General features: G+C 39.3%; 1 protein-coding gene and 1 long non-coding RNA gene across 3 annotated transcripts; one reads left to right on the top strand and one right to left on the bottom strand.

Annotated features, from left to right (window-relative positions):
• The first annotated feature begins 356 nt into the window (after window positions 1–356).
• Window positions 357–2,876, top strand: LOC145357873 (uncharacterized). Its single transcript, XR_013889380.1, has 2 exons — window positions 357–470; window positions 2,582–2,876. It is a non-coding gene; the product is annotated as an uncharacterized LOC145357873 (long non-coding RNA).
• A 2,448-nt stretch (window positions 2,877–5,324) lies between these two features.
• srsf10b (serine and arginine rich splicing factor 10b) lies at window positions 5,325–23,307 on the bottom strand. Of its 2 annotated transcripts, XM_080211726.1 has the most exons (6): window positions 23,186–23,307; window positions 19,461–19,565; window positions 10,321–10,424; window positions 9,713–9,884; window positions 9,565–9,624; window positions 5,325–7,165 (listed from the first exon to the last, which is right to left on the bottom strand). In XM_080211726.1, the coding sequence occupies exons 1-6, from the start codon at window positions 23,248–23,250 to the stop codon at window positions 6,943–6,945; spliced, it is 729 nt and encodes a 242-aa protein (XP_080067852.1). In that variant the 5' UTR covers window positions 23,251–23,307; the 3' UTR covers window positions 5,325–6,942. The 2 variants fall into 2 exon arrangements, with proteins under 2 accessions (XP_080067852.1, XP_080067853.1); XM_080211727.1 differs by lacking the exon at window positions 9,565–9,624.
• Between the last annotated feature and the right edge of the window lie 4,302 nt (window positions 23,308–27,609).

Below are 27,609 nucleotides of genomic sequence, written 5' to 3'. Positions count from 1 at the left end.
CTAGAGGGCATAGGTTTAAGGTGAGAGGGAGGGATACAAAAGTGTCCAGAGAGGCAATTTTTTCAGAGTGGTGAGTATAAGCTGCCAGAGGTAGTAGTAGAGGTGGATACAATTTTATCTTTTAAAAAGCACTTAGATAGTTACATGGGTACAATGGGTATGGAGGGATATGGGCCAAATGCAGGCGATTGGGATTAGTTTAAGGGTTTTTAAAAAAAGGGCGGCATGGACAAGTTGGCTCAAAGGGCCTCTTTCCATGCTGTAAACCTCTATAACTCTAATTGGCCTTTATTTCTGTTTGTGCAGGTGATAGTTTCTTTGTAAAGAGAAAATGGGAGGTGTTGAAAGATTAAATATCCCAATATCTCAACCAAGCCATGGGACTCCAAAGAGGAATCAGCACTTAAGCAATAACAGACAGAAAAACAAGGATGATAATCTTTCCCATGTGAAGACAATGCACAAGAAAGGTGAGAAGGGACATGGACGGCATCCATTTATCTCGGAAATGTGCCAGGTTGTGCAGAAGGAAGGGAAACATGTTATGCACTTTACTGCAAATACTGCAAACAATCAGAGTTGGGAGGCAGTTCTGAGCAACTCAAATACACTGTTTAGATCACAGTGTGATCAAAATTATGCTGGAGCCAAGTTTAGTGAGCCGCCATCACCAAGTGTACTACCCAAGCCTCCAAGTCATTGGGTACACATTCCCCTGAAGCCTTCTGATCACAGTGAAATGGCCTTTCAGTTGAAGTCCATGCTTAAAGTGCAAGCGTAGCTTATTTCTTAAAATACAGAAGGACCACACATCTGGAAACATTTAATGGTTTCTATTATTTAATACAGGAGTTTTTTTTTAAAGCACTGCCTTTATTGTCCTTCCAAGCTGGATATTTGCTTGATGCAGTCCAGTTTCGATTTGTGACCAGCAGTTGTACAGAGGGAATTTGTTCCCCCTTACCCATTCTGCCTTCCTCCTTTTTCTCTTTGTGTGTGAACAGGAAACTAATTCCAAATTAGCATTGCAGTTTTAGTGCTGGGCATTCCCAGCGATAGAACTTTCATTACAATTGATCCAGTCCAAAAAGTGCTGAGATTACATTGGCCATCTTGCTGAACTTGTCCAACAGAAGCAAGTTGTCAATATATTTCCATGTGCTGGAAAACATGTTTCATTACCTCTTTTGGAACTCCTGATATTAAATTGGTCCTTAGTTTTTGGGTTACAGAAAGATTCACATAATACAGTACCTAATGCACAAGATGAAATCACATTTGCCAGTGTTAAATGTTAGGGGCCTTTTGTGTTTTAATGTATATTTTCATTGCAAAATGTAGCTTTGTTACCAACCTACTGAGGCAAGTGTACTGTACTGAATAGGCAACCACTTAAAATAGCTGCTCAGTTTTATTAACTGAAATTATTGAGCATTTATGTTGCCTGCTGTTGCTAAGATTAACACTAGACCTTTATCTGTCTTCAAATGAGCACTAAAATGCTATTTAATGCAAAACTGGAATACAAATTTTAATTGGTGGTCTGAAATTTATCACTTGCCAAAAATAAACTTTTGTACAGGGAACAAAGGTCTGTGTTATTTTTAAAATTGTCAATAAGAATGAAACTAGTTAAAATTAATGTGCAAATTTAAAAACTTCTGGCCAGTTTCTTTTTTTGAAAACTTTTAACCTGTAGAAAGAGCCACAAATAATGTAAAACTTGTAGCATATGTATATTTCAATGCAGGACTTTGCCTGCTGGATAAAGTATTTTAGTACAATAGCTAAATGTATAAATCATGCCACCTATTTCTTGGTATGTCAAAACTTAAGAATATTTTTTTGTTAAAGAATGGATAAGAAAAAGCACAAGTATTCCATGATGCTACATGTGACCAGTAAGCTTACACATATGTTTTTGAAAAGAATTACTGGTTTTTATTGCTTGGTGCAGGGAAAAAAAAAGCTGTGGAAATGTATTTTCTATTTTAAAAGAAAAACTTTAAAAAAATTGTGGTTGCTGCATATTCTGTAATGGTGATACTGTTTGTTTTAAATAGACTGAAATGAGCAATCTGAATTTGTATTGCTGCTTGCACTTTTCACCATTGAAAGAAAATCCAATCTTTCCACAAAGTGGGTAAAACCTATAAATATCAGTGCCCATTCTGTAACCTTAACAGCAGAATTGTGACGGGCTTGGATTAGTGACTCCGTTGTCATGTTGGCTCACTGTTGCTGCACTGTACAGTCTGCTTTGAGAACACCATATGTAAAGCTTTAATTCCACCAGCGATGGTCCAGTGAGTGTTGATTATTATTCTTTGCTCAAGTTGTTAGCTTTTGGTTCCTATATTGTGTACCAGACTTTGCGATAGCAACCATAATCACATAATTTGTCAAGATGCTTCCCTTTATTCCAATGCTTGAAATTTTGATTTGGTTTAAGCACTTTGAGTTACAATTTATATAGTGATCAATGAATCACCTATTTCACCACCCCACCCCACCCCTGGTCAACATTTTGCCCTTGTTTATTCAGCAGTCACACCAATTTTATTGTTCTTGTCTCTGGTAGCACTTGACAGAGGGACAACTGTTCATTCCTGAATAAATACGTAATGAATGTCATCTTTCCCAGAAAGACATGCTGTACCCCTTGGCACCCTATGTTTGGTAAAATTATCTCATCGTACAATGTGGCTTGGAATTCTGTCAGTTAACTTGATTTGTTATTAGCAGTTAAAATAATTTTGTAATGGAATGATTGTTTCACATTCATTTTTGTAACAAATCCCTTAATAATTTGATTTTAAAAATGCATTTAACATGTTGTGAATTGGATATTCAAATAAAGTTTTCAGCTCCCAAAATGGTGTTTGTTTTTGTCCCATAATTATGGGTTCATGTTGTAACAAACCCCTGAAGGATGTGGGTGTGTAAGAATAACATTGCTTATGTATGCTAGATCAATTCAGAGTAACCTTACTCTCACTCCTTTTATTAGTTTTAATTTCACTTTCAATTAGGGAGCAACACAAAATCAACAACGCTAGCAGCTGAGAATTGCTCGGTTAGCTGCACACCTAAAATCATAAATACTGAACAAGACTATTTTCTCATTATCCTCCTTGCCATAGTTAATATAATAAACAATAATCCAATAAATTTAGCATTTTGTTTGAGTAGAGTAGAACAGTTTGAATGTGGTGACATTACCAAATGGCCTTTAATTGAAATTAATTTACCATATGGGAAAGCAAACAACTTGATCTTGGAACCTGTTGCCAAATGTTTAAGGGAGATCACAAGCTAACAATATGGAACTCTAGCTCTATAGGTGGAGCTCTGGCTCCAGAGCAGCATTTCCATCCCTCATGAATTAACTGTGGATTATTCCTAGTACACTTAATACAATATGAAATTGAACATTTTTCATTTGAAGGTACAGCATGTTATTGCTGGAACATGATTTATGATTTGAATGGGAGAATTGAGTATTCATGATGGATCACTGGAGTGCATCTCTCCTTCCCCATGTTAGTAATGGAAGACTGCAAAGGCATTAGAAGCTGGGAGTTGAGACATGAGCAGAATGCTCAACTCAACCATAGAACCAGAATCCCTACACTGCAGAAAGAGGCCAGAAAGAGGCTGTTTGTTTGGCCCATTGAGTCTGCTCCAATTCAGAGCACCCCACCAACACTCTTTCACTGTAACCCTACACAATTACTATGGCTAATCTAGCTTGAACATCTTTAGACTGTGGGAGGAAACTCATGCATAGGGAAAATGTGTAGAATTTTGGTCATGAGGGTAGAATTGAACCTGAGTCCCAGTTCCTCCCGTCAATATTCTCCCTTATCCAACACAGATTCAAAATTGAACTCTTGATCATCTACAATCACTAGTCTATTCTATGGTGCTATTTATCCACAGATGAGTGGAAGTTTAGTTATAACCCTAGTTTCAAACCACCCAGACCATGTGGGATTTCGGAACCAACTCCACGTAGGCTGTCTTAAAATGTCATTGTAGATGTTTGGCATAGGCCTCTATACCAGAAATCCTCTGCCCATTGTAGTTCAGGCAAACTTTTAATCTATTAATCTTAGTGATTTCCAGAGGATCCAAAGATTTGTTTTCATTCATGGGACATGGGCATCACTGGCTGGCCAGCATTTGGTGCCAATCCCTAATTGCCCTTGATGGTGAGCTGCTCATAGCTGGAGTCCACTTGCTGTGGGTTGACCTACAATGCCATTAAGGAGGGAATTCCAGGATTTTGATCCAGTGACTGAAAGAAAGGCAATATATTTCCAAATCAGGATGGTGTGTGGCCATACGTCTGCTGTCCTTGTTCTTCCAGATGGAAGTGGTTGTGGGTTGCACAGTCTAAGGATCTGACCTGTGAAATACATTGAGTGTAGAGAATGAGGTAGATCTTGGAGCACTGCATTAGATAGGGATTATGCTCCTTTTGTGTTAACTGAACAACATCAACTGAATTCAAATAGTGCACATTCAACTCTTGCTGATTCTACCAAGAGTGGCCTCTTCAATCCTGCACTTACCTTCACAGAATTGTTATCGCACAGGAAGCTATTTGGTTCATCAGGTCTGCACCAGCTCTCCAAATGATCATGACTCTGCACATTGTTCCTATTCAAATAACCATCTGATGCCCTCTTGAACACCTTGATTGAACCTGCTTCCACCACAAAGGCAGTGCATTCCAGATCCAATTACTTGCGTGAAAAATTCTCATCACATTTGCTTCTTCTGAAGATCAAAATGTGTGTGTGCCCCCTCATTTGTGATTATTTTACAAGCAGGAACAGTTCCTCCCCATTTACTCTGTCCAGCCCCCTTATGATTTTAAACAGCTTGATCAAATTTCAGCCTTCTCTCCAACAACTTTGGGACAGAAAATCTAGTTAAGAAAAATAACATACATTAATGAGTTCAGTTGTGAGCACTGTACAAAACAATGCACATTACTGTCTCTGAAACAGAGCAAGTCTTCAAATAGCCTCAACTGTAATACTTGAATCAACTTAACATGGGAGAAAATCTAAACTGTGACCAGTTTGATTAGTGTCCAATTCAGGTACCACACCTTAGGACGGACACAAAAACAGTCTTCAAAAAGAAATTGGATAAATGAAGAGGAAATAATGCAGAGATACAGAGAAGAGGAGGCACACGGGACTAACAAAATTTGATGCCCAAATGACCACCTTTTGAATTCTAATTATGTCACTGCATAGAGTTCTCTCAGAAGTACAAGATTCTTTTAAGAAAACAAATCTTTCAGATACTTCATTATACAGCACAGATTTATTTACAAGTATGAAGTTACAGTCAGCTATCATGAACAAAAAGGATGAACACAAACATCCACATCTGATTCAAAAACCTAAATGAAATATAGTTTGCTTTAATTGATAACCTGTGCTAAGTCTGTAAGAGGGTTTATTTGCACCGCATACCTTAAACTGAACTGAATTCTAGGAAGTTATGAAAAGCGTACCCTGTATTTGTCATCTTCTTAAGCTTTCAGAGCAAGTATTGAATCTTGTCACTTCTTTGAGTCACAGCAAGAAACAAACTGGACTTTAAAACCAAGATACACTGAACCTAAACAAGAATTGTCACATAACCCTGATGTGATCCAAACACAGTTGATTAAGTCACTTACATCATATTGCATAACACTTATTCTTTTCCCAGTTCTGCTTATTCAAATCACAAGGTGAATGGCTAAATGTGACCTCACTACCTTCTGCCCTCATCTCCCCCTGCCCCCTATTCTTAATCTTCTGAATATATTATTTGGTGCCATACAGAGCAAAGACTAGAATGGTCAATACTTGATTTCAAATGCCACATTTTTCTAATCATGCAAAGACCTAGACAACTTAGCATTTTAAAGCTTAAACTGAAAACATTTCTACTGTAGATGAACTTTTACAAACAGCTTTTATTAAAAAGACTTGGTATAAAAATCCCTTTTTCTTTTTACAAGCTTCTACAAGAAAGAAAAAAGTTTGATCACAATACCTCTGCTGTTTTGGAAAAAAATCCAATTCCTCCATCAGATCTCAGTTCCTGCATTTGTCTTACAATAAGATTGCAGATAATTATCTAATGGCGTTGGCAAATTATACCTTTACAGCCAAGAATGAAAAGAAATATTCATGCAAAATACACAAATCAATACTACAGGAAGCATGCCAGACTACTGCATTGCATAAGCACACACATGAACAAAACATAAGGTTGTGGGCAACATATTGCCAATACTTTTGATTGTGCTTAAGGTGATCAGTTGAGTAAAACAAGGAGAATTTCTGTAAATTGATTCCCCAAGCAGTGTGTTTTAGGCAATTATTTGAATGATGTAAAACCTCACACTGAAGTTATGTTAATACAACACTGCACTGATGACGTGTCCTTTGTTAACAGTAACCGTTACAAATTTTGAATTCACACAGTTTTGATTTGTACCAGCAGCTTTATTAATCCATCAGAATATCAAACTGGGAAAACAATTTAGTATAGTTTTGGACAATCAGTATAGAGGGCACTGCTTTATAAAAAAATTACTAACAGTAACATAGCCATGGATCAAATATACTTTTCTGAATTTGCCTAAAAACAATAGTGAACAAGTTGACTTTCAATGAACCAATGAGTAACATTAATGTTAATGGCACTTTGAACCTTATTAACTGGTCAGTTGTAGTTACTGCATCATTCCGTTTAAAATCATGGTAGAAATCTTTCAAGCACCATCAACAAATTAGTCTTGCACACTAAGTTTTCCTGTAGTCATAAAACAGTACCCACCTTCTCTTAACAACTACAAGACCCCAAAAAACAAAAAAAAAGAAAAAAGCACAAATGGAAGCTGCAAGTTGATGACCATCCATTGCTTCAGTCCTCATGGTGACTATCAGATTTGTGGCCACTCAGTGACCTGGATTTCGATCTAGACCTGGATCTTGAATGGCTGCATGACCTTGATTGCGATCGTGTCTTAGAATCCTTTCTGGATGCTGATTTTGATCTTGAAACTGACTTTGATCTGGATCGGGACCTGGATCTAGATCGGGACCTGGATCTAGATCTGGAATAAGAACGATGGCGACGTCTGTGCCTAGAAATAATTGAGCAGTTTGTTACACATACTGTAAGATTCCATTTAAGTAAAAAGGTCAAGTTACTAGCAAATAAACAGCTTTCTCTTTTATTCTGCTTTTTTTGCTGCATCCTTCTTCACTCTACCTCTACACTAGCAAAACTCTACATCTTGGCAATTAGATACCAAACAGAAAGAAAAATAAATAGGATGAGAGGAGAAACAGCAAAAAGTAGAAAGCATATGGGTACTGGAGCAGAGAATGTGCAGAGGGTAGCTTATGTATGAAAGGCACAAACAAACATGAAAGAGGAGAACAAAGAACGCCAGGAGGAACGCTTTTGCTTAAAATTGCAAACACTGTTCACACGCATTTATTAACTGTAGCTGCAGTGGATAAGGAAACAATCCTTTGGTCCTTTAGAGGATGAGAAAGGGGACTTAGTGGTAGGGGATGGGGATATGGCTAAGTTATTGAATAACTTTTTCGTTTCTGTCTTCACGGAGGAGGACGTGAATAATTTTCCAGGTGTTAGCGATGGAAAGGTGGTAGGACTGGAGGGTCTTAATGACATTACTGTTACTAGAAAGACGGTGCTCGACAGACTGGAGGGGCTGATTGTGGACAAGTCCCCAGGACCGGATGGAATGCATCCGAGGGTTCTGAAAGAAATGGCGGAGGTGATAGTGGATGCCTTGGTGGTTATTTTCCAAACGTCGCTGGATTCCAGGGAAGTGCCGGATGATTGGAAAACGGCTAATGTTACGCCGTTGTTTAAGAAGGGTGCCAGGCAAAAGGCGGGGAATTATAGGCCGGTTAATTTAACGTCTGTGGTAGGTAAAATGTTAGAATCTGTCATTAAGGAGGAAATTTCGAGGCATCTTGAAGGGAATTGCTTGATAGAGCAGACGCAGCACGGTTTCATTAAAGGGAAGTCGTGTCTGACAAATTTACTGGAGTTCTATGAGGATGTGTCTAGGGCGGTGGATAGAGGAGAGCCGGTGGATGTGGTCTTTCTAGATTTTCAGAAGGCGTTTGACAAAGTGCCTCACAATAGGTTATTGCAGATGGTCGAGGGACATGGAGTTGGGGGTAGGGTGTTAGTGTGGATAGAGGATTGGTTGTCAAATAGGAGGCAGAGAGTGGGGGTCAACGGGTGCTATTCGGATTGGCGGATGGTGACTAGTGGAGTGCCCCAGGGGTCGGTGCTGGGGCCTCAGCTTTTTACCATTTATATAGATGATCTGGAGGAGGGAACCGAGTGTAGAGTGTCGAAATTTGCTGATGACACCAAGATTGGGGGAACGGCAAATTGTGTGGAGGGTGTGGAGAGTCTGCAGAAGGATCTAGATAGGCTGGGCGAATGGGCCAGGAAATGGCAAATGGAATTTAATGTTGGCAAGTGAGAGGTGGTCCACTTTGGTAGGAAGGACTATTACTTACGGGGCGAAAAACTGCAGCAGGCGACGGTGCAGAGGGACCTCGGGGTCCTTGTGCATGAGTCGCAAAAACCCAGCTTGCAGGTGGTCAGGAAGGCGAATGGGATGCTGGCCTTCATAGCGAAGGGGATTGAATATAAAAGTAGGGAGGTCTTGCTGCAGCTGTATAGGGCATTGGTGAGGCCGCAACTGGAGTACTGTGTGCAGTTTTGGGCGCCGCACTTGTGCAAAGATATTTTGGCCTTGGAGGGAGTGCAGAGGAGGTTTACTAGGCTGATACCGGAGTTGAGGGGGTTGAGCTATGAGGAGAGGCTGAATAAACTGGGCTTGTACTCGTTAGAGTTTAGAAGAATGAGAGGAGATCTCATTGAGACGTATAAGACGATGAATGGGATGGATAGGATAGAGGTGGAAAGACTCTTCCCGCTCAAAAAAGACAATAGGACTAGGGGGCACAGCCTCAAGATAAAAGGGGGGCGGTTTAGAACGGAGTTGAGGAGGAACTTCTTCACTCAAAGGGTGGTGAATCTCTGGAATTCTCTGCCCGTTGAAGTGGTGGAGGCTGCCTCGCTAAATATTTTTAAGACGCGGGTTGATGGGTTTTTGATAGGAGAGGGGATTAAGGGTTATGGGGAGAGGGTGGGAAAGTGGAACTGAGCAGCGACAGATCAGCCATGATCTTATTGAATGGCGGGACAGGCTCGAAGGGCTGGATGGCCTACTCCTGCTCCTATTTCTTATGTTCTTAAACTCTAGCTTCATTGCACACTAAAAATTCATACTATTTCCTCTTGAACAGTATATTCTGCAGAAGGCAGGTAAAGAGCCAAGGCTATCATTTTTTTCTCCAACTCAAGGTACTGTAATTTGAACGATCTTGTGGCACCAATTTTTTAAAAACAAAATCAACTTTATACTTAAAAAAAGCCCACAACACATCCTTTAGTTTTAGGCCAATGCAGTCTACGTGACCCTACCTGTCATTGAAAGAGTTACTACGGCTGCGTCTACGCTTTCCACTTGATCTGCTCCGTGAACTGCACACAAAAAGACTGAATAAAGATCTGAGAAATATATTACGCTGAATTTAGGACACAACACAATGTGTGTGCTATAATCACATACTTTTTAGGGCTGTCAGACCTCCTGTGACTTCGATCATATGAACGACTTCGAGATCGCCTCCTGTCATAACTTCGACTCCTGGACCTCCTCCGCCTATCATAGTCATCATAACGGTCATATCGTGGTGAACTTCGCGATGATCTTCGTTCCTTTGATTTCATCTGACCAGGTGCTGTAGTTAGAAAGACAAAATTATCTCAATTTTAGAATAGCAACCACTTGTTGAATACATCTTCCCTTTCCCTACCCTTAACTTCCAAATGCAAGTTTCCCATGAAGCAAATGGGAATACTTTAGCAGCTTCAAAGTCAGCATGGACAATTAGCATTTTGTTATTCTACATGACCTACAACAATGGCCTAACATATACTAGGATACATCTTTCCCCAAAGTGGAGACTTTCATTCCAAAAAACTGCACACAGATTTGCTTAGCTATAAACACCTTACTGAAATCTTGTCAATGTCTATGATAATTAGCAGCGTGCCTGGATTCAATAGATACACCGACATTTGCTGGTTTCTTTCATATCGGTTGCATTTAATGTTCATAACAGCATGAAAAATAGAATGTGTGTGTAAAATTTAATTTAGATTAATTACACTTACTTTTACGATCACCTTGGGCAAACTGGATCTCAATTTGACGGCCACACACCCATTTCCGGTCGAGGTTGTGGAGTGCATCTTCTGCATCACGAACATCTTCAAACATGCTAAGCTGTTAAGGGGGCTTTTCACTTTCACAGGTTTCGAACAAATCCTACAATCTTCAATACACATTTTCAACCACAACATTGTTTTGCCAAAACTTAGAAAATTTGTTTTTGCACTACATTTAAAATATAAGATTCCAAAACTACATTACCCTATATAGATTCTTACAGAAAAATCTATAAGTTTAATATTACCAAAATGTGTCATAATTAAGGGTAATCCACCAAATTTTCTAAGTGAATTAGATCTACAAGAAAATGCAGAACAGCAATAAAGACAATAATATTACATCCTAATACTATTAGGTTGTAACTACCCCATCACCATGAAATTAGATCAATAAAGCCTTTTCTGATCTTTTTAAAGTACGTTCTCATTCATTAATAAAATCAGATTTAGCAAAATGCTGCAAACAATTCAGTATTAACTTGTAAATAAATATAAATCATGTCACACTGCTGGTCAAAAACATCAAAATAACATTTAAGTGTTTCACTCCAGTAGGATGTATTCTTCCTTGGAGAGGAACTGTAATGATGTGTCACAATAGTAATCACACTGGAAAAGGACAGAAAAGAGGCCTGCTTGTTGGGCAAGTGCCTTCCCACAGCTCACAGGCATCTGTAATGACTGTCAAGCCTTGCTTTAATTCACTAAAATAAGACATCATCTATTAGTGGCTGCAACTGTAATTCTGCAGCACCTAACTGATTTAGGAGTGACTATGTAACTAAGAAATGGAATATGAAAGCAATTTAAATCAAAGAAAAATTCAAATATGGGACTTTTTTAAAAGGGAGATCCACTGATCTTTAGAGAAGTGACAATGGCAGAAACTAAGTGAAATCAAATGTCAAGAGCATTCTAAAGCCTTAAAAAAAACTCATGTCCTCTATTTCACACTTGTCATAGTCTCTCTGTTCGAGTCAACACAGCTGGAAACAAAAAAGGTCCGGAAAATGCTCCAAACAAAACCAATTTTTGAAAAGAACATAAAGGAATGAATTTATCTGCAGCACTGAGACTAAGATTTACCAGTTAAACGTTTCAATAAAGAACTGTATTACACAAGGATCATTTAAGTTTGTAAAAATCACAATTAAAAACAATATTTAAGAGCGAATGAATTGTTTTCACTATGGTAGGATACAACATCAGGACTTTGCTGGTTACCTTAAATTTGGCTGTAAACTTGACCTTGCACCGTCAGCTTGACCTTTAACTCTTTAAGTGCTTGCCAGAAGGACTTGACATGAGGCGCTGGCCCAAATAAGACACTTGGCTTTGACTTTGACAAAACAACCTTTTTTCCAATTGCAGACAAATCGAAGCCTTGACTTTTTCCCTCTTCAAGCTTTAATCTTTTTCACCCTCCCTCTCTTTTCTTCAAGCCTGATCCTTAAGAGGTCTTTGGCTTGTCTGCTTGTCTTATGCTTGGATTCTATCTAAAAGGCTCTTTCATACTTTCTTTGTGGGTTCGCCAGTTACAGCGGATTGCTTTAAATTTTCTGAGGCAACAACAACAAAAAAGTTATGTCAGGGGATGGGTATAAAAAGACAAACATGCAGGGTTTGAAATCACTTTTTTGACTACCACCAAAATTAGCCAAAAAAGACACCAGCAAGTACTTTTCTTAAAACAAACAGCTAAAAGTTGTCACATTTTCTATGAATTAGATGAACTTCTGATTAGAAATACATACCTTACAGCATAATATAAAGAGAGAAAAAAATGTTAGACAAGCAACAATGGGGTGCACTACATAAATTCAGAACCAGCAAATCCCTGCAGCACCAGCTCATCAAGCAGCACGAGTTACACAAACCGGAGCAGTATGATTGTTTCTGCATTATAAGCATAATAACCACTAGTTTATTCAGTAAGTTTCCTAGTTCTGCCAAAACATTTATGTTAACAGGAACATTACAGCAACTTTACCTTAAAGTTTTAGTCATAGGTAGGCTTACATTAACACTGCAATAAAGTTACTGTGAAAATCCCCTAGTCACCACACTCTGGGGCCTACCTGGGTACACTGAGGGAAAATTTAGCATTATCAATGCACCTAACCAGCACGTCTTTTGGACTGTGGGAGGAAATCCATGCAGACACAGGGAGAACGTGCAGACTTCACACAGATAGTGACCCAACCAGGAATCGAACCCAAGTCCCTGGCACTGTGATGATGCAGCAGTGTTAACCACTGTGCCACCCTTTACTGTTTTTGTCTTTAATTTTAATATCTAGATTATTCCAAATGAGCACCAAAATACTTACCACACAACATTTTGTTATGCAACAATCCTCAAGTTACTTCCTCCATTTTGATTTTTTAAAAAGTTTTCTCACAAAAGTGTATTTTAATGCTCAGTATGGTTTTCTCAGTTTAATGCGCAGTATATAAAATAAAAATGAAAACCCATTAAACATTGATGATCTCATGGTAACTGACCTGAAATTTTGTAGTATTTGAGACCTAGTTTCTCAAAATTGCACTGTTATCATAGTTTTCCTTGGACAAATGTTATAGTCTCTTTAATGAAATTAAACTCATATAATCTACTGTTATTCCTTGATATAAAATTATCCAATGATTTGAACGTAAATAAAACAAAGCAGGAATTGAATTGAAACTAACTGATCTAAATATACTGCATACAACAAACATTTACAGGCATGGAAGTATGATCAGGCAAGTTAAAATGAGCATGCCAATTTTTAAATTTAAAATATTACTCAAGTTTTGATTCTGTTTAAAGTCAAAATCAATTGTTAAACAGCACTGATCCTATAATTTTGCATTTAAGATATCTGAATCTCTGTGGAGAAAATAAAATACTCTTATCTTGATCTGTACATTGTCAATTTATCCTCAAAAGGACTGGCCAAGAAATGAAATTCTCACAACTCAAAAAAGTCACTGGTCAGTTGGAAGATTTGTTAGTCCAAAGATTAACTGGGATTGGGGCTCAAAACTCCCTTTGACACAGAATTCTGTTTTAATTCAAAATGACAACACAAGAGTGTGCCAGTGCATGTAACACTTGCATATAACCCACAGGCAATACAAGCATTCACTATCGGTGCACATAAACTAAACACATTCCTCTGCACAGCAAAGTAGATGTTTCAGTCAGGCAATGCAAACAGGCTGCAATTATTGACTTCAGACCTATCAATGCAGCCTTTGACTGTCCACAACTAACTTCATAAACTTTCTTCCAAATGCTTTTTTAAGTGACTACAAAAAATCTTCTCAAGGTACATAAGGAAATAAAACTATTGCAGCAGGCCATTCAATATTGCGTGACTTGAATTTTGGATATGCCACTGTTCAAAGGGAATTGCTTATTTTTCAAAACGCTGTCCTTTAAATTTAAAGCAGCAAAGCTACAGGCCCTTCCCAAAATGCCAGCTGTAGAAAAACCTTGCACTCAGCAAGATATTGCAGTACAACTATAACACTGGTATCTACCAGATGTAGAATATCACCCAGGTATATTCTGCTCACAAAAGACAACTAGTTCAAGCCTGCTAGCTAGTGTCTAATCAGCCCAAGCCTGTCATATGAAAAGTCTTCAACAGCACTATCAAGGCAAAATGGCTCAATGATCTTCTCATCGACTCAGTTTAGGTTTCACTAATCTGTCCAACTCCAGAACTGCTTACAGCCTTTGCTGAAACAAGGACATGAGCTGAATTCTATTTAAGTCAACTGAATCGGGGGGAAATTGTTCAGAAGCTGATGTCACATCTGACACAAAGAAAGGTAGTAACTCAACTACGTATCATTGCTGCAAGGTTAAACTATCTTGAGCTTTTACATCAACATTCCTTCCATAAGGAGCTCTTTACTGATTACTGAAATGTTCAACTCAATTTGTAATTTCTCAGATGAAGCAGTAAAAGCCTGACTACAGTAACGACTGGAGAACAGCCAGGTTTGGTGAATGGCATGAACACTTGCGCCACGCGAGTGCCAGACGACGACTATCTCCTGCATGATAGGCCCAATCAATGACATTAAACTGGCCAGAAACCCATCAACATCCCAGGGGTTACCAAGGACCAGGAGTTCAACTGAGCCAATCATGTAATTTCTATGGTTGTTAGAGGTCCGAGGCTAGGGATTTTGTGGCAAGTAGCTCACTTCTTTCCTAGCATCTACACAGTACAAGTCAGTTGAGTGTGATGCAATACTTCCCACTTGCTTGAACAGGTTGAACTGCAACAGCCAACAAGCTGCTTGACTGGCACCTCACAAACGAGCTTAAACTTTCATTGCTTCCACTACTGGCTGCAGTGTGTACTATACACAGGATGCGCTGCAGAAACTCACGATGAATTTTATGCCAGTACAAGCAAAGCACAAGGAAATACTATCTTCATGTCGCACACAATCATGACTGGACAGCTATTGTTATTGTTACTAGGTCAAATCAGTGGAGCTGCAAATTTAAGTGTTCTGATTTTCACTGGACTTGACCTCAATTTAAACTATTCAAAGATTTTTCCCATTCTAAAAATGTACATTTTTAGATTTTAGGAGAATGTACATTACCAGAAGAATCCTCTTAAAATTAGTTCAGTTAAAGGTCACTAACAGGTTGGAGCTTATGCACTGATTTGACATTTATCAACGGAACATTTTGCAATATAACAAACCTTTATACTGGTCCCACAACAGAAATGCAATTTTCCCTCAGGAAGGTTGCTTCTGATACGTATACGTTAGCTTTTACAGAAGACTACATCCAATCCTATTAATCAATTTGGTGCAGCAAACAGTGCTACCTCCAGGTGGTCACTGTATATTTAACGTCATAGAAAGTGTGTGTATGTCCATGACCGACTTCACAGCTTGAAAATAAAACTGTTTTTAACTCAATACACAAACATGCCAATTCCCAGTATTTAAATCCTGGTCCCTTTACTATACCTGACTACTGATTTATCAAATCCATAAAAACTTATGTCTACAAATCTCAATGAATGCAGGGACAACAACATATTGCAGGGTTACTCAACAAGGAATCCAAAGGCTAAGATTAATGATGTGGAGTTGCCTGAAGGAGGAGCGACACTCTTACAGCTCGTGCTACCAAATAAACTTATTATTTAACCTGGTGTTTTGAGACTTCTTACTAAGATTAATAATGCAGAGAGTAGAGTTCAAATCTCACCATGACAATTGGAGGAATTAAAATCAATAAATTGCTAGATCTGGAATAAATTACTAGTCTTATTAATAATGATCATTTTGCTATGTTGTAATGAAAAATTCACCTGATGCACAAATGCTCCACAGGGGAGAAAATCTGCACCATATCCTGTCCGCCCTACATGTGACTCCAGGGCTACAGCAATGTGGCCGAGTCCTAATTGTCCTCTGAAATGACAGGATACCATTGGATAGTCACCATCACATACTCAAAAGGCAAGTGGAAATGACCAACAAATGTCGGCCTTGTCAGTGGTGTTCACATTCCAAAAACAAAAAAAAAATCCAAACTGAAATTAAAAGGAAAAATATTGGTTTGCATTTGCTCTTCTCAAGAACGGACCAGAGGGAATTGGAGAAATTTACACTGGTGTCGATTTAGGGAAGCAAAAGGCTCATGCATATTTGGCCTTGGATATTTTGGCCTTGGAGGGAGTGCAGAGGAGGTTTACTAGGCTGATACCGGAGTTGAGGGGGTTGAGCTATGAGGAGAGGCTGAATAAACTAGGCTTGTACTCGTTAGAGTTTAGAAGAATGAGGGGAGATCTCATTGAGACGTATAAGATGATGAATGGGATGGATAGGATAGAGGTGGAAAGACTCTTCCCGCTCAAAAAAGACAGTAGGACTAGGGGGCATAGCCTCAAGATAAAGGGGGGGCGGTTCAGAACGGAGTTGAGGAGGAACTTCTTCACTCAAAGGGTGGTGAATCTCTGGAATTCTCTGCCCGTTGAAGTGGTGGAGGCTGCCTCGCTAAATATTTTTAAGAAGCGGGTTGATGGGTTTTTGATAAGAGAAGGGATTAAGGGTTATGGGGAGAGGGCGGGAAAGTGGAACTGAGCCACGACAGATCAGCCATGATCTTATTGAATGGCGGGGCAGGCTCGAAGGGCCAGATGGCCTACTTCTGCTCCTATTTCTTATGTTCTTATGCATCTGAATCTGTATCATCCAACACATTTCTAATGTGAATCCAAATGACTTTGAAAAAATCAGCTGTGGTTCAGTTGGTAGCTCTGCCAGAGTCAGAGGATTATGGGTCAAGGTCCATGTAGGGCTGGATCACAATAATCTAGGCTGACACTTCAGTACAGCACTGAGGGAGTACTGCACTCAGAGGTGCCATCCTTCAGATGAAATGTTAAACCAAGGCCCCTTCAGATGAATTAAAAGATACCAATGCACTATTTTGAAGAGGAGCTGGGCTCGTCCTGGTGTCATGGCCAATATCCATCCCTCAATCAGCATCACAAAACTGATTCTAGTCATTGTCACATTGCTGTTGACAGGAGTTTGTTTTGCACAAACTGGCTGTTGTGTTTTCTATATGACAAGTGACTATAGTTCAAAAGCATTTCACTGACTATAAAGTGCTTTGGGATATTTGGTGGCCACAAAAGCAGCTATACAAATGGAAGTCTTCCTTTACTTTTAATAACAGGATTTCTACTAAGCAACTTTCATGCTGACAAAATGTGTAAATTCCAGGTGTTTCAGGGTTTTCCTATTATTGTCTATAGGTGACAATATGAAATGTAGCACCGCTGCATTTAATACAGGATTTTAAGCATTTAGTATGCTCACTACAGCCACAATACCATGAATTTTAAATGCCTAAATTAAATTTAAATCACAGATTCAGACTATTATTTTTACTTTTAAAGGCACAAAACCATCATTCACTTGCGACTTTAACCAAGCGCCAAAATATTTAAAATTTGTATGGTCACCATTTATTACACAGCCTCATTTGTGCACTGGAACACTTTTGGAAACTAGGTTAAAATGACAGTACTAGCTAAGCAGGATGCCTTATTTATCTTTAGAAGTTTACTTTAAAAAAACTACATAAACTATTACTTTTTATGTTCTTACATATTTAAATAGTTTGATGTTTTTTAATTATGATGTGTAAAGTTGTGTAAGAAATTGGAACCGTTGAATTTAAGATTCAAATGCTGCAATATGCACATTTCCCTATGTTACAATAAAATGCAGTGACACGGGAATATCAAATTCTGGTTTGTAAATTTGTTTGATTTGTAATTAAGTTTTGGGTATTCAGGATCTGGAAAGTGGGACATGAAACAATTTCCACTCATCAGTGTACAGCGTCTAATCTCCAAGCAATGTATTATATTACATTGCTAGTGTGTGCTAACCAACTAGGTAATCTTTAGCCAGAATTCACATGCTAATAGCGCTGAGTAACAGTTCTAATACTGCTTCATACCCCTTTCCTGGAATTATTACATTTCAGCATGAACTATAATCTGGCCATTCCCAAAAAGCTTCCAGATTTATCAGAAATTTAATTGTTGTTTGATAGTACAGAACTTGAATATTGCTGAAGAGAAACTAATTTAAGTCACGTGATTCATTTACGCTGGCAAGGAGCGACATGGATCCACTTGATGCGAGCCCTTCTCTGCAAATAAAAAAAACACGTTCAAGCTTTGCAGCTTTCCTGAATAACCCAGGAGCATGGGAGCCCACAGTTCCCTACTGCTTTCTGCACTGCCACACTTTGGCCAGGGTCAACTTGCCAACTGATCAGCATCTTTTCTTTGGCAGTATAAATTGTAATCATTTGAAATTTGGCACTCTTGATAAATCTGGCATTCTTGATGAGTACAAGATGAAAAGCTTTGGCAACATGTTTTCTTTTCAATAAATAAAAGCAAATTACTGCAGAAGCTGGAATCTGAAATCAAAAGAGAAATTGCTGGAAAATCTCAGCAGGTCTGGCAGCATCTGCAAGGAGAGAAAAGAGCTGACGTCTCGACTCAAAACATCAGCTCTCTTCTTGGGTTACAGATGCTGCCAGACCTGCTGAGATTTTCCAGCAATTTCTCTTGGTTTTTCTTTTCAGCAATATTCAAGACATTTAATTACAGTCACCACAGCTAGCATGACAGTGTGTCGAATTCAAATGCAAATTTCCACACATGCAAGACTTCTGTACAGTCCCCAACACTTAAAATGTCCACGTTCAAAGTTAGTGGATTACATCACACAGAAAGCAAAAACTTATTTATTTGCACTGTGAACAATGTTTAGTTTGGACAGAAAAAGCTATCTTAGGAATTGCTAACACCACGAATTATCTTTATTTTTATACTAAAAAATGTTGAACTTCATCGTAATAAAATGCTGATCAAATTAAAGCAGGATCTATTTACAGGATTAAAATTTAACTGGACTCCTGAATTCCATGACAGCAGTTGAGAATCTTTTTTTCTGAGAGAGGCGTTTAAATTCAGGGCAACAACCTATCCTGACTATTTGAACTGTGCAGACATTGGTCAAGGAAGATGACGATGAGGGCCAGATGGGCTATCGGATTGGGAACAACTATTAAGGCTCATGAGGGAAACTGGTTTAGAGTGGATAGGTTCTCCTGTGTTGCGATATTAATGCTTCGGAGAAATTGACTGACTAGACTAACATCAATTAGCTCAATTTTTAAAAAGATTTACTCTACAGAGAGTTTAGTTAAGATCATTGCTCAGCAAAATAATTAATTTTTTATAACCATATGATAGCAATGCCGTGTTATATTAGCCACCGCATACAGCAGGCAAATCATGTTCATAAAAGCGTGACCACTATGAGCGGTGGAGACTGTATATAGCAACAAACACATGCCCTTGGCATTATCTCTTAAATATGATCCCGGCCCCAAGCAGCAATTTCCAAAAGAACAGAGCTATATTGAACCAGACTGAACTTGACATTCAAATGCATCATACAGTGAAAAGACCTTAATATGTCTGCTTCACTTGTTTAGGAGAACTGAAGAAAGGATATTGTATATATGCAAATCCTCTTGGACGTCGGGTGTAGAAGTCAAGGGGAACGTAAACATCTACTATTGGGCCATAGCGACCAAACTCACGACGTAAATCCTCAGGCCTAAAGTACCATAAAAACGATACAGGTGATTTGAAATATGAATTGCCCACTGTGCATGTGAAGAGTCCAAAACTATCGACATTAAACCATCTGAAAAGGAGATTCTACAACCATCTAAGAGATTTGCTTTGGAACATCAAATCAACTTGTAAACTGTCTACAGGATGTCAGGAATAGGATCAAATTATTGGTGAGCAAAATGGCAACACAATCCATTTTAAAAACAGGATTATTTACTAATGCCTCAGTGTTAACAGATTTATGGTTCTTCTGGTCTTACCAATTCCCAAATCATTTTAAATATCATTCAAACGTTAATTTTCATTTGATTAGTCACCAACTGCTACAAATTTTAAGCCAAAAGATTTGGCTTTATGTGCCTCTGAACTAGCTGCAAAGTCGCATCCAATGTAACCTGTGTAACTGTCTTGCATCTCCTCTCCAGTATTTTATCAATAGTCAGGGTCTCTTAGTTCACTCTTTTTAGCCACTTGGGTCCTGCTGCCTCTCCTGAAATTTCCAGCCTGTCCACAGTTTATCATTTTGTATCATTGATGTTTGCATCTCATTTTAATATTGAACTGAATTAGATCAGATTAATTGCTATAATCCAAATTAATTTTAAGCATACTAGAATTTTCCCAGCCTCTTCAATCTGTCTCCATTCTCATCCAGATCAGTTTTGATTTTAAGGAACCTTTAGCACCAGCTCCACCTATTCAAATCAAGTGCTTCCAAATTTGAATATGTTTGAATCATTCATTACCAGATTTTTAAATATCATTCAAAAATGAAAATTAAACAATAAAATTAATTTCATTATAGCCTTAGTCTAATTTAGTTCAATTAGATAAAACAATGTCACTGTATAATTAATGAGAATAAATGAGCTTACCATCTTACTTATCCCTATTTTCCAGGTAGAAAGTTACATGTTTTGTTAAAAGATTAACATTATAAAAAAGTTATATATTTCTTTTGTGGTACAAAGTTTTGGAAAATGATTATCATTTTAAGATAACAGATTCTATTCAGCATTTATCTGATAGGCTGAAGCCGTATTCCCCACGTAAAAGTCAAATTCTCTAGAGATGGGATACAATACTTCAGCATGTTATAAAAACCTTAACTAGTAAGTGACAATGATAAGGCATGTTTATATTTTTCAAGAGCAGCATTCAACTTATCTGCTAATTATTGGCTCAAAGTGTTTGTTGAAATATTTTACTGAAAGTGTACCGTTTCCAAGTTAAATTACATGTGAGCATTCCCACAATAATTCAACAGGAAAATGCACAATACTGCACCTAAAAAAGGAAAGTTCAACCTTCCATCTGTATTGAGGCACTATATAACAGCTGGGTAACAGCAAGCACACAATTGGCATGCTCCGGGCTACAGTTTAACTCCAATTACCATGAGCAGCCATCCTAGGCAAATGTTAGCTAAATAAAAGGGCTGTGATGTCCCCAGAGTGTGAAATAATCCACTATTAATCATACCAATACGAATAGTCAAAAATTAGCAGTAATTAAAATCAAGCTAACATAAAACCTTATTTAAAAGCATTAACTGAACAGGAAATCACACTACTTGGAGCACAAGGAAGACATGAAAAGCCTAAAACCAAAAGAGAAAATGCTGGAAAATCTCAGTCAGTCTGGCAGTATCTGTAAGGAGAAAAGAGCTGACAGAGTCCAAATGACCTTTTGCCAAAGCTCATGAAAAGCCTAAGCTGTTTGGATTTTTATTTGTGCAATTAAATATCTCAGTGGTACTGCACTACAAATAATATTAACTTGAATTCAACATACAGGATATAACTAGCAATTGATATAAAATAATCCAACCCAGTTAAGAATACTTTTTCTATCAGCTAATCTTTTCTAATACATGGTATACTACTAATGCTTTTACTATAATCCAAATATTTTTTCTAGTTCAAAGATTTATGGATAATTCAGAACCATACCTACAGATGCAAGGTATTTTGTTAATCAAGTTGTATGGTAGTGGTACATGCTTTTCTTTTGGGTCAATTATTTGAAGCTAATTCATTATTGCACTTAAAACACTGACATTACTAAAATCTAATTTTTTTTTGAACACAAGATCCATGTCTCACTAATAGATGAATACATCCTCAACGAGCTGTTTAGCACGCTTTTAACTGTTGGAATCTTTTCTAAAAATGCACTTTACCCCTTCTACCACTGTTGATACTTTGGGCAAATTTACTGAACTTAATTGTGTCAATTTTTTAAAAATAAATGATCACTAAATTTGGCTCAAATTTACTCCACTAAAACCATACTAATTTCAATTGTTACTTGTATACTTTTGAAGTTCTCTAAAATGTTACAAAACACCACAAAGCAAGAATTCACAAGGTTTTTAAAACCTTTGACGCATACAAGGTATATCAACTCATTTTATTTAACAATGTTGGGAATTCTTGCACGTATTTTGATGCATAGATCACAAATGTGTCTTAATATTGTGTAAGCTCAAATTTAAACCAAATATTTTGGCAAATCTATTTTATGTAGACCACACAAAACAATATTAAATTCAGAGAACAACTTGAAATGCAAAGGACTGCACTGTATAGAGAATTCTTTCAACTAGCATCCCAACAATTACTTTTCAAAATAGCTCACTAAAATCTATACCGCCTTCTACCCCTTGCCTTAGTCATCTACGTACTTGACTATTCTAACATAGTCCCGGCCAAACTCCGCATGCCCTACGCTGCGTTAATTCGACAGTCTGAGTCTTAACTCAAAAGTTCTATTGCCTCTGCACTCATTGTCTTCCACTGTAAGCAATCAACTTTAGAAATTCACATCCTTATTTTTAAATCTATGGTCTCAACCCTCCCCTACCACCTCCAGAACAATGCAAGATCTCTCAACATTCCCCAGTCTTGCCAGATCCCCAATTACCTTTACTCCCCCACTGGCAGCCCTGCTTACAAATGCCCTAGGCCCGAGGATCTGGAATTCCCTCCTAAATCTAAGAGGCCCATTAAAACTCTCTCTTTGACTAAACTTTGAACCACCTACCCCAATGTCCTTATGAGACGCGGTGTCAAATGCTGCTTTATATTACCCACATGAAAAGGGTGCTACAAATACACCTGCTTTTCTTCACAAATATTTATGCTATATTTAAACGTCGACCATTTATTTTCTCCAATGTCCCACTGTTTGTAACCCGGGACAAAATGAATCTAGAGAAAGCTTTGAGAAAAGCGCGGGTATAACCTGCCCACGTTACTGGAGTCGACATTACCCCCAGCGTCTAATTAAATAACTCCAGCGTTGACCTAATTTATTTGATTAAAGTGCGAGAGATCCTGCCTGAGGCGGTGCCGCTCCCGTGCTGCAGGACATTTAGAAAGGTCGTGGATGGGGTGGGTGAGACAGCCGCCAATCCCGCTGCCCAGCTTGCCGGAGCTCTGGGCCAGGCGAAGCCGGGGACCGCGGTGCGGCCTACACTCGGGAGCCGGAGAAAAACCGCCCCCCGACAGAGAGAGAGAGAAAGAAAGAAAGCAAGCCGCGGCCTCTCGGGCGAAGACTGCTCCCCGCGAAGCTGGCGCCGCCTTCGCGCGGCCTCACCTGGTGCAATCGCCGACATTCCTGACGAACAAGGAGCTGTTGGGCGGGCGGGCATACCGAGACATGGCGGCAGCTGCACCGAGAGAAAGACGCGGGCAACGGCGCCGAGCAGCGAGTGCGCATGCGCGTCCGCCGGCCCCGCCCATAGAACCCACTAGAAGCCGCGTCACAATGACGCGCTGGCCAATCGCAGTGCAGTGTCGCGCCGCCATCTTGGTGCAGGAGGCGGGACAGCGCGGCCGCCATTTGGTGAGTGTCCTGGAGATGGCCGAGGTACCAGAGAGCCTTCACCCTCTTCACCACCCCCAAACCTGCCTCACATCTCTAACCAAAAGCGGCTGATCTGAAATATTAACACTTTCTGTCTGACCAGAAATGCTTTCTGCTCTGCTGAGGATTTCTATTTTTAACTACAATGTAGACTATTCGGCCCTAATAGTCCATGCTGCCTCATCCCAGCCTTCTTCATCTAAATTCAACATCACATTGACTGCACTGATTTATGAAGGTGGCTATCATCATCTTCTCAAGGGCAATTTAGTGTGGGTAGCGGATTGATTGTTTAATAGGAGGCAGAGAGTTGGTATCAATGGGTGCTGTTCTGATTGGCAGTTGGTGACTAGTGGAGTGCCGCAGGGATCGGTGCTGGGGCCTCAGCTATTTACCATTTATATAGATGATCTGGAGGAGGGAGCTGAGTGTAGGGTGACGAAATTTGCTGATGACACAAAGATGAGTGGTAAAGCAAATTGTGTGGAGGGTGTGGAGAGTCTGCAGAGGGATCTGGATAGGCTGAGCGAGTGGGTGAGGACCTGGCAGATAGAGTATAATGTTAGCAAGTGTGAGGTTATCCACTTTGGCAGGACTAATAGAAGGAGGAATTACTATTTAAAGGGCGAAAAGCTGCAGCATGCTACAGTGCAGAGGGACCTGGGCATGAGTCACAAAAACCCAGTCTGCAGGTGCAGCAAGTGATCAAGAAGGCGATTGGGATGCTGGCCTTTTTAACGAGGGGGATAGAATATAAAAGCAGGGAGGTCTTGCTGCAACTGTACAGGGCATTGGTGAGGCCGCAGCTGGAGTACTGTGTGCAGTTTTGGTCGCCGTACTTGCGCAAGGATATTTTGGCCTTGGAGGGAGTGCAGAGGAGGTTCACTAGGCTGATACTGGAGATGATGGGGTTAGACTATGAAGAGAGACTAAATAGACTGGGTCTGTACTCGGAGTTTAGAAGGATGAGGGGGGATCTTATAAAGACGTATAAGATAACGAAAGGAATGGATAGGGTAGAGGTAGAGAGATTCTTCCGGCTCAGAAAGGACAGCAGGACTAGAGGGCACAGCCTCAAGATAAGGAGGGGGGGGCAGTTTAGAACGGAGTTGAGGAGGAACTTCTTCACTCAAAGGGTGGTGAATCTCTGGAATTCTCTGCTCGTTGAAGTGGTGGAGGTTACCTCGCTAAATATATTTAAGACACGGGTAGATAGGTTTTTGGTAGACAAGGGAATTAAGGGTTATGGGGAGAAAGCGGGAAAGTGGAACTGATCCACTTCAGATCAGCCATGATCTTATTGAATGGCGGGGCAGGCTCAAAGGGCCAGGTGGCCTACTCCTGCTCCTATTTCTTATGTTCTTATTATGTTCTTAATTTGGGATGAGCGATAATTGCTCACATCTCATTAAGTAATAACACATCCTCAAAAATTTGTTTATTTATTTATTATTCATAGGTAAGGCTTACATGAACATTTCAATGAAGTTACTGTGAAATTCCCCTATTTGCCACAGTCCGGCACCTGTTCGGGTCAATGCACCTAACCAGCATGTCTTTCAGAATGTGGGAGGAAACCGGAGCACCCGGAGGAAACGTGGGAAAACGTGCAAATTCTGCACAGACAGTGACCTAAGCCAGGAATCAAATGCGGGTCCCTGGTGCTGTGAAGCAGCAGTTCTAACCACCGTGCTACTGTGCCGCCTCCTATTCTCTTCTGTCTCATGTGTTTATCCAGATTCCTCTTAAATGCATCTACACTTCTTGCACCACCACTCTGTGCAGTAATGGGTTCCACATTCTTACCGCCTTTTACCTAACAAAATTTCTTCCGAATTCCCTAATTCTTGATGGCTCTCCTATATTGTGACCTGTGCTTGAATTGATAGCACCCTCATCTCTGAGTAAAATGTTGACGTAAGAGTACAGAAATCAAGGCAGTGCTGGACTGTCACACCATCTTTTAATAAGAGGCTAAACCGAGGTTCTGTCTGTCCTCTCACATGTATGTAAAAGATCCCAATACGCTACTTGGAAGAAGAGCAGTGGAATCATATTGCTGCCCCTGCCAACATTTATGCCACAGTCAACACCACCAAAACATTTTTTGGTGATAATCAGATGCCTTTTGGTGCATATGAACTTGCTGTGAATGAATTGGAAGCCACATTTCCTGAGTTACAACTTTGACTACAGTTCAAAAAGTACTTTGGCTGTAAAGTGCTTTGTGAAATTCTATTGTTTGCGTCAGCATATTCTATATTTCCACCACAATAGGTAAATAAGCTTCTTTGGAATTCCCTATTTGCTTTCTTGGTGGCAGATTTGAAATGGTGGTCTCTAGTTTTGCTCTGAGAAGATTCTGTGCCTACTGTATCAAAACGTACTATAATTTTACAGAATACTTTTGTTCTGTAAGAAATGTTCTCTGAGCTGCTGTACAATATTTGGTCACCTCTTTAAAGAGACCCAACTTGTTTATATTGTGCAGCATCTCATCTTCCAGCTAAGCACTTTACAGCTTTCCGGTCTCAACATCGAACTAAACAACTTCAGATGATTTGCTCTCCCCCACCTTGACCCCTTTGTTTTCATTCTATTTTATATTTTTTACTGTTTTCTACCTTTCGTTTCTTTATTGTCTTTTTTCATTTTTCTTCCTCCCCCCACTGTTTCCCCCTACTCTACGCCCCTTCCCTTCCCTGTTCTCTCCCTTTGCGTCTCCTTTTCTAAATCTTATTTCTGCTCCCCCCCCACCCCACCCCGCCAACATCTTCATTTTAGTTTCTCCACCGTTTGGCCATTCACACATTCTCTATGGACGCTATTAACTGGTTTCCCTGGTTTCTGTGGCTATGACTCATCTTTCACTCCCTCACCCTGCAGTATAAATATCTCCCACTTTATTTGCCTTTTAGCTTTGACAAAAGGTCGTCTGGACTCAAAACATCAGCTCTTTTTTCTCCTTATAGATGCTGCCAGACCTGCTGAGATTTTCCAGCATTTTCTCTTTTGTTTTTTTTAACCAACTTGTTTTTTATTCCAATTTAATCAAATCAAGTCCAATTCAGAGTCTCAACAAGCTGAGACATTCCTGATCCAAGCTGACGAGACAGGCCTCTCACCTCCTGTCTTGGGCCTGATCTACATGATCCAAGCTGATTGGAGTAGGCATAGTTCCTCCTCCAAGGCTTGATCTCATTTGCATCTTAGCCAAAAGGCCGAGATGCCGCTTTGAAAAATTGCTTCAAATGAAACTGAAATGTAACCTAATGACTTCAACCAAGCGCAGCATGTTGATACTACACTTGATCTTAACCAAAAGGTTTTTTTTTAACCAACTTGTTTATGCTTTCCTGGTATGTTGGCCACTGCAATTCTGGCATAATCTTTAGGAATCTTTTTTCACCCACTCCAGTGCCTCCTTTTTATGACATGCTGACCAGAATTGTATGAAGTAGTCCCAGTGTGGTCTAATCAACGTTTATGAGGGTTCTAAGTGTTCATCGTCTATTGTTGCTTTTCCAGACTCGGCAGAGAGACATTCAGTCAATGGATTTTCCCAAATTTTATCTACAACACATAACATATTCACATCGTAAGACACCAAAATAGGAAAGTGAACTTATAATAATCAGACCTCCAATATCTGGGATTGCATTCCAGGGCATGTTTCGGACCGTAAAAAGACAGATAAGGGGAACCAGACTCTCTCTGTTTCAGACACTGCCTGATATACTACAAACGCCGCATTTATCATTTTAGTTTTCACATTGGATTTAAGCATTTTTGAGATCAAAATCCATTGAAAAGAATGGGCTGATTACTTTTTAATGTCCTGAAAGAGAATGTTGGATTTTTAAAAATCAGTTATAAAGCCATTAATATAGAAGAGTGAAATTTGTAGTTGTAAAGAATAAGGTATAAGAAGAAGCATCCTTTCCAGATGTATCACAGCTTGGTATGGCTCCTGCTCTGACCAAGACTGCAAGAAACTACAAAACATGAATATAGCCCAGTCCATCACACAAACCAGCCTCCCATCCATTGACTCCGTCTACAGAATATTTTGAATGAGTTTAAATTTATAGAGTTGGATGGAAGTGGGAGGCACCAGGAAAGCATTGGAATAGTTTCAAAGAATGGTCATATTA

The sequence above is a fragment of the Carcharhinus amblyrhynchos genome, chromosome 24 (genome assembly GCF_965287045.1).
Source record: "Carcharhinus amblyrhynchos chromosome 24, sCarAmb.v2.hapA, whole genome shotgun sequence".
Taxonomy (NCBI): Eukaryota; Metazoa; Chordata; class Chondrichthyes; order Carcharhiniformes; family Carcharhinidae; genus Carcharhinus; species Carcharhinus amblyrhynchos.
This window is presented reverse-complemented; position numbering and strand designations above follow the sequence as displayed.

What these genes read in the sequence shown, in the direction of transcription:
- srsf10b (XM_080211726.1), bottom strand. Translation starts at nt 23,250, where the DNA reads ATGTCTCGGTATGCCCGCCCGCCCAACAGCTCCTTGTTCGTCAGGAAT. An exon ending in AGGTCTGACAGCCCTAAAAA is followed by an intron (nt 9,625 to 9,712) that starts GTATGTGATTAT and finishes TTTTGTGTGCAG; the next exon opens with TTCACGGAGCAGATCAAGTG. An exon ending in AGTAACTCTTTCAATGACAG is followed by an intron (nt 7,166 to 9,564) that starts GTAGGGTCACGT and finishes AATTATTTCTAG; the next exon opens with GCACAGACGTCGCCATCGTT.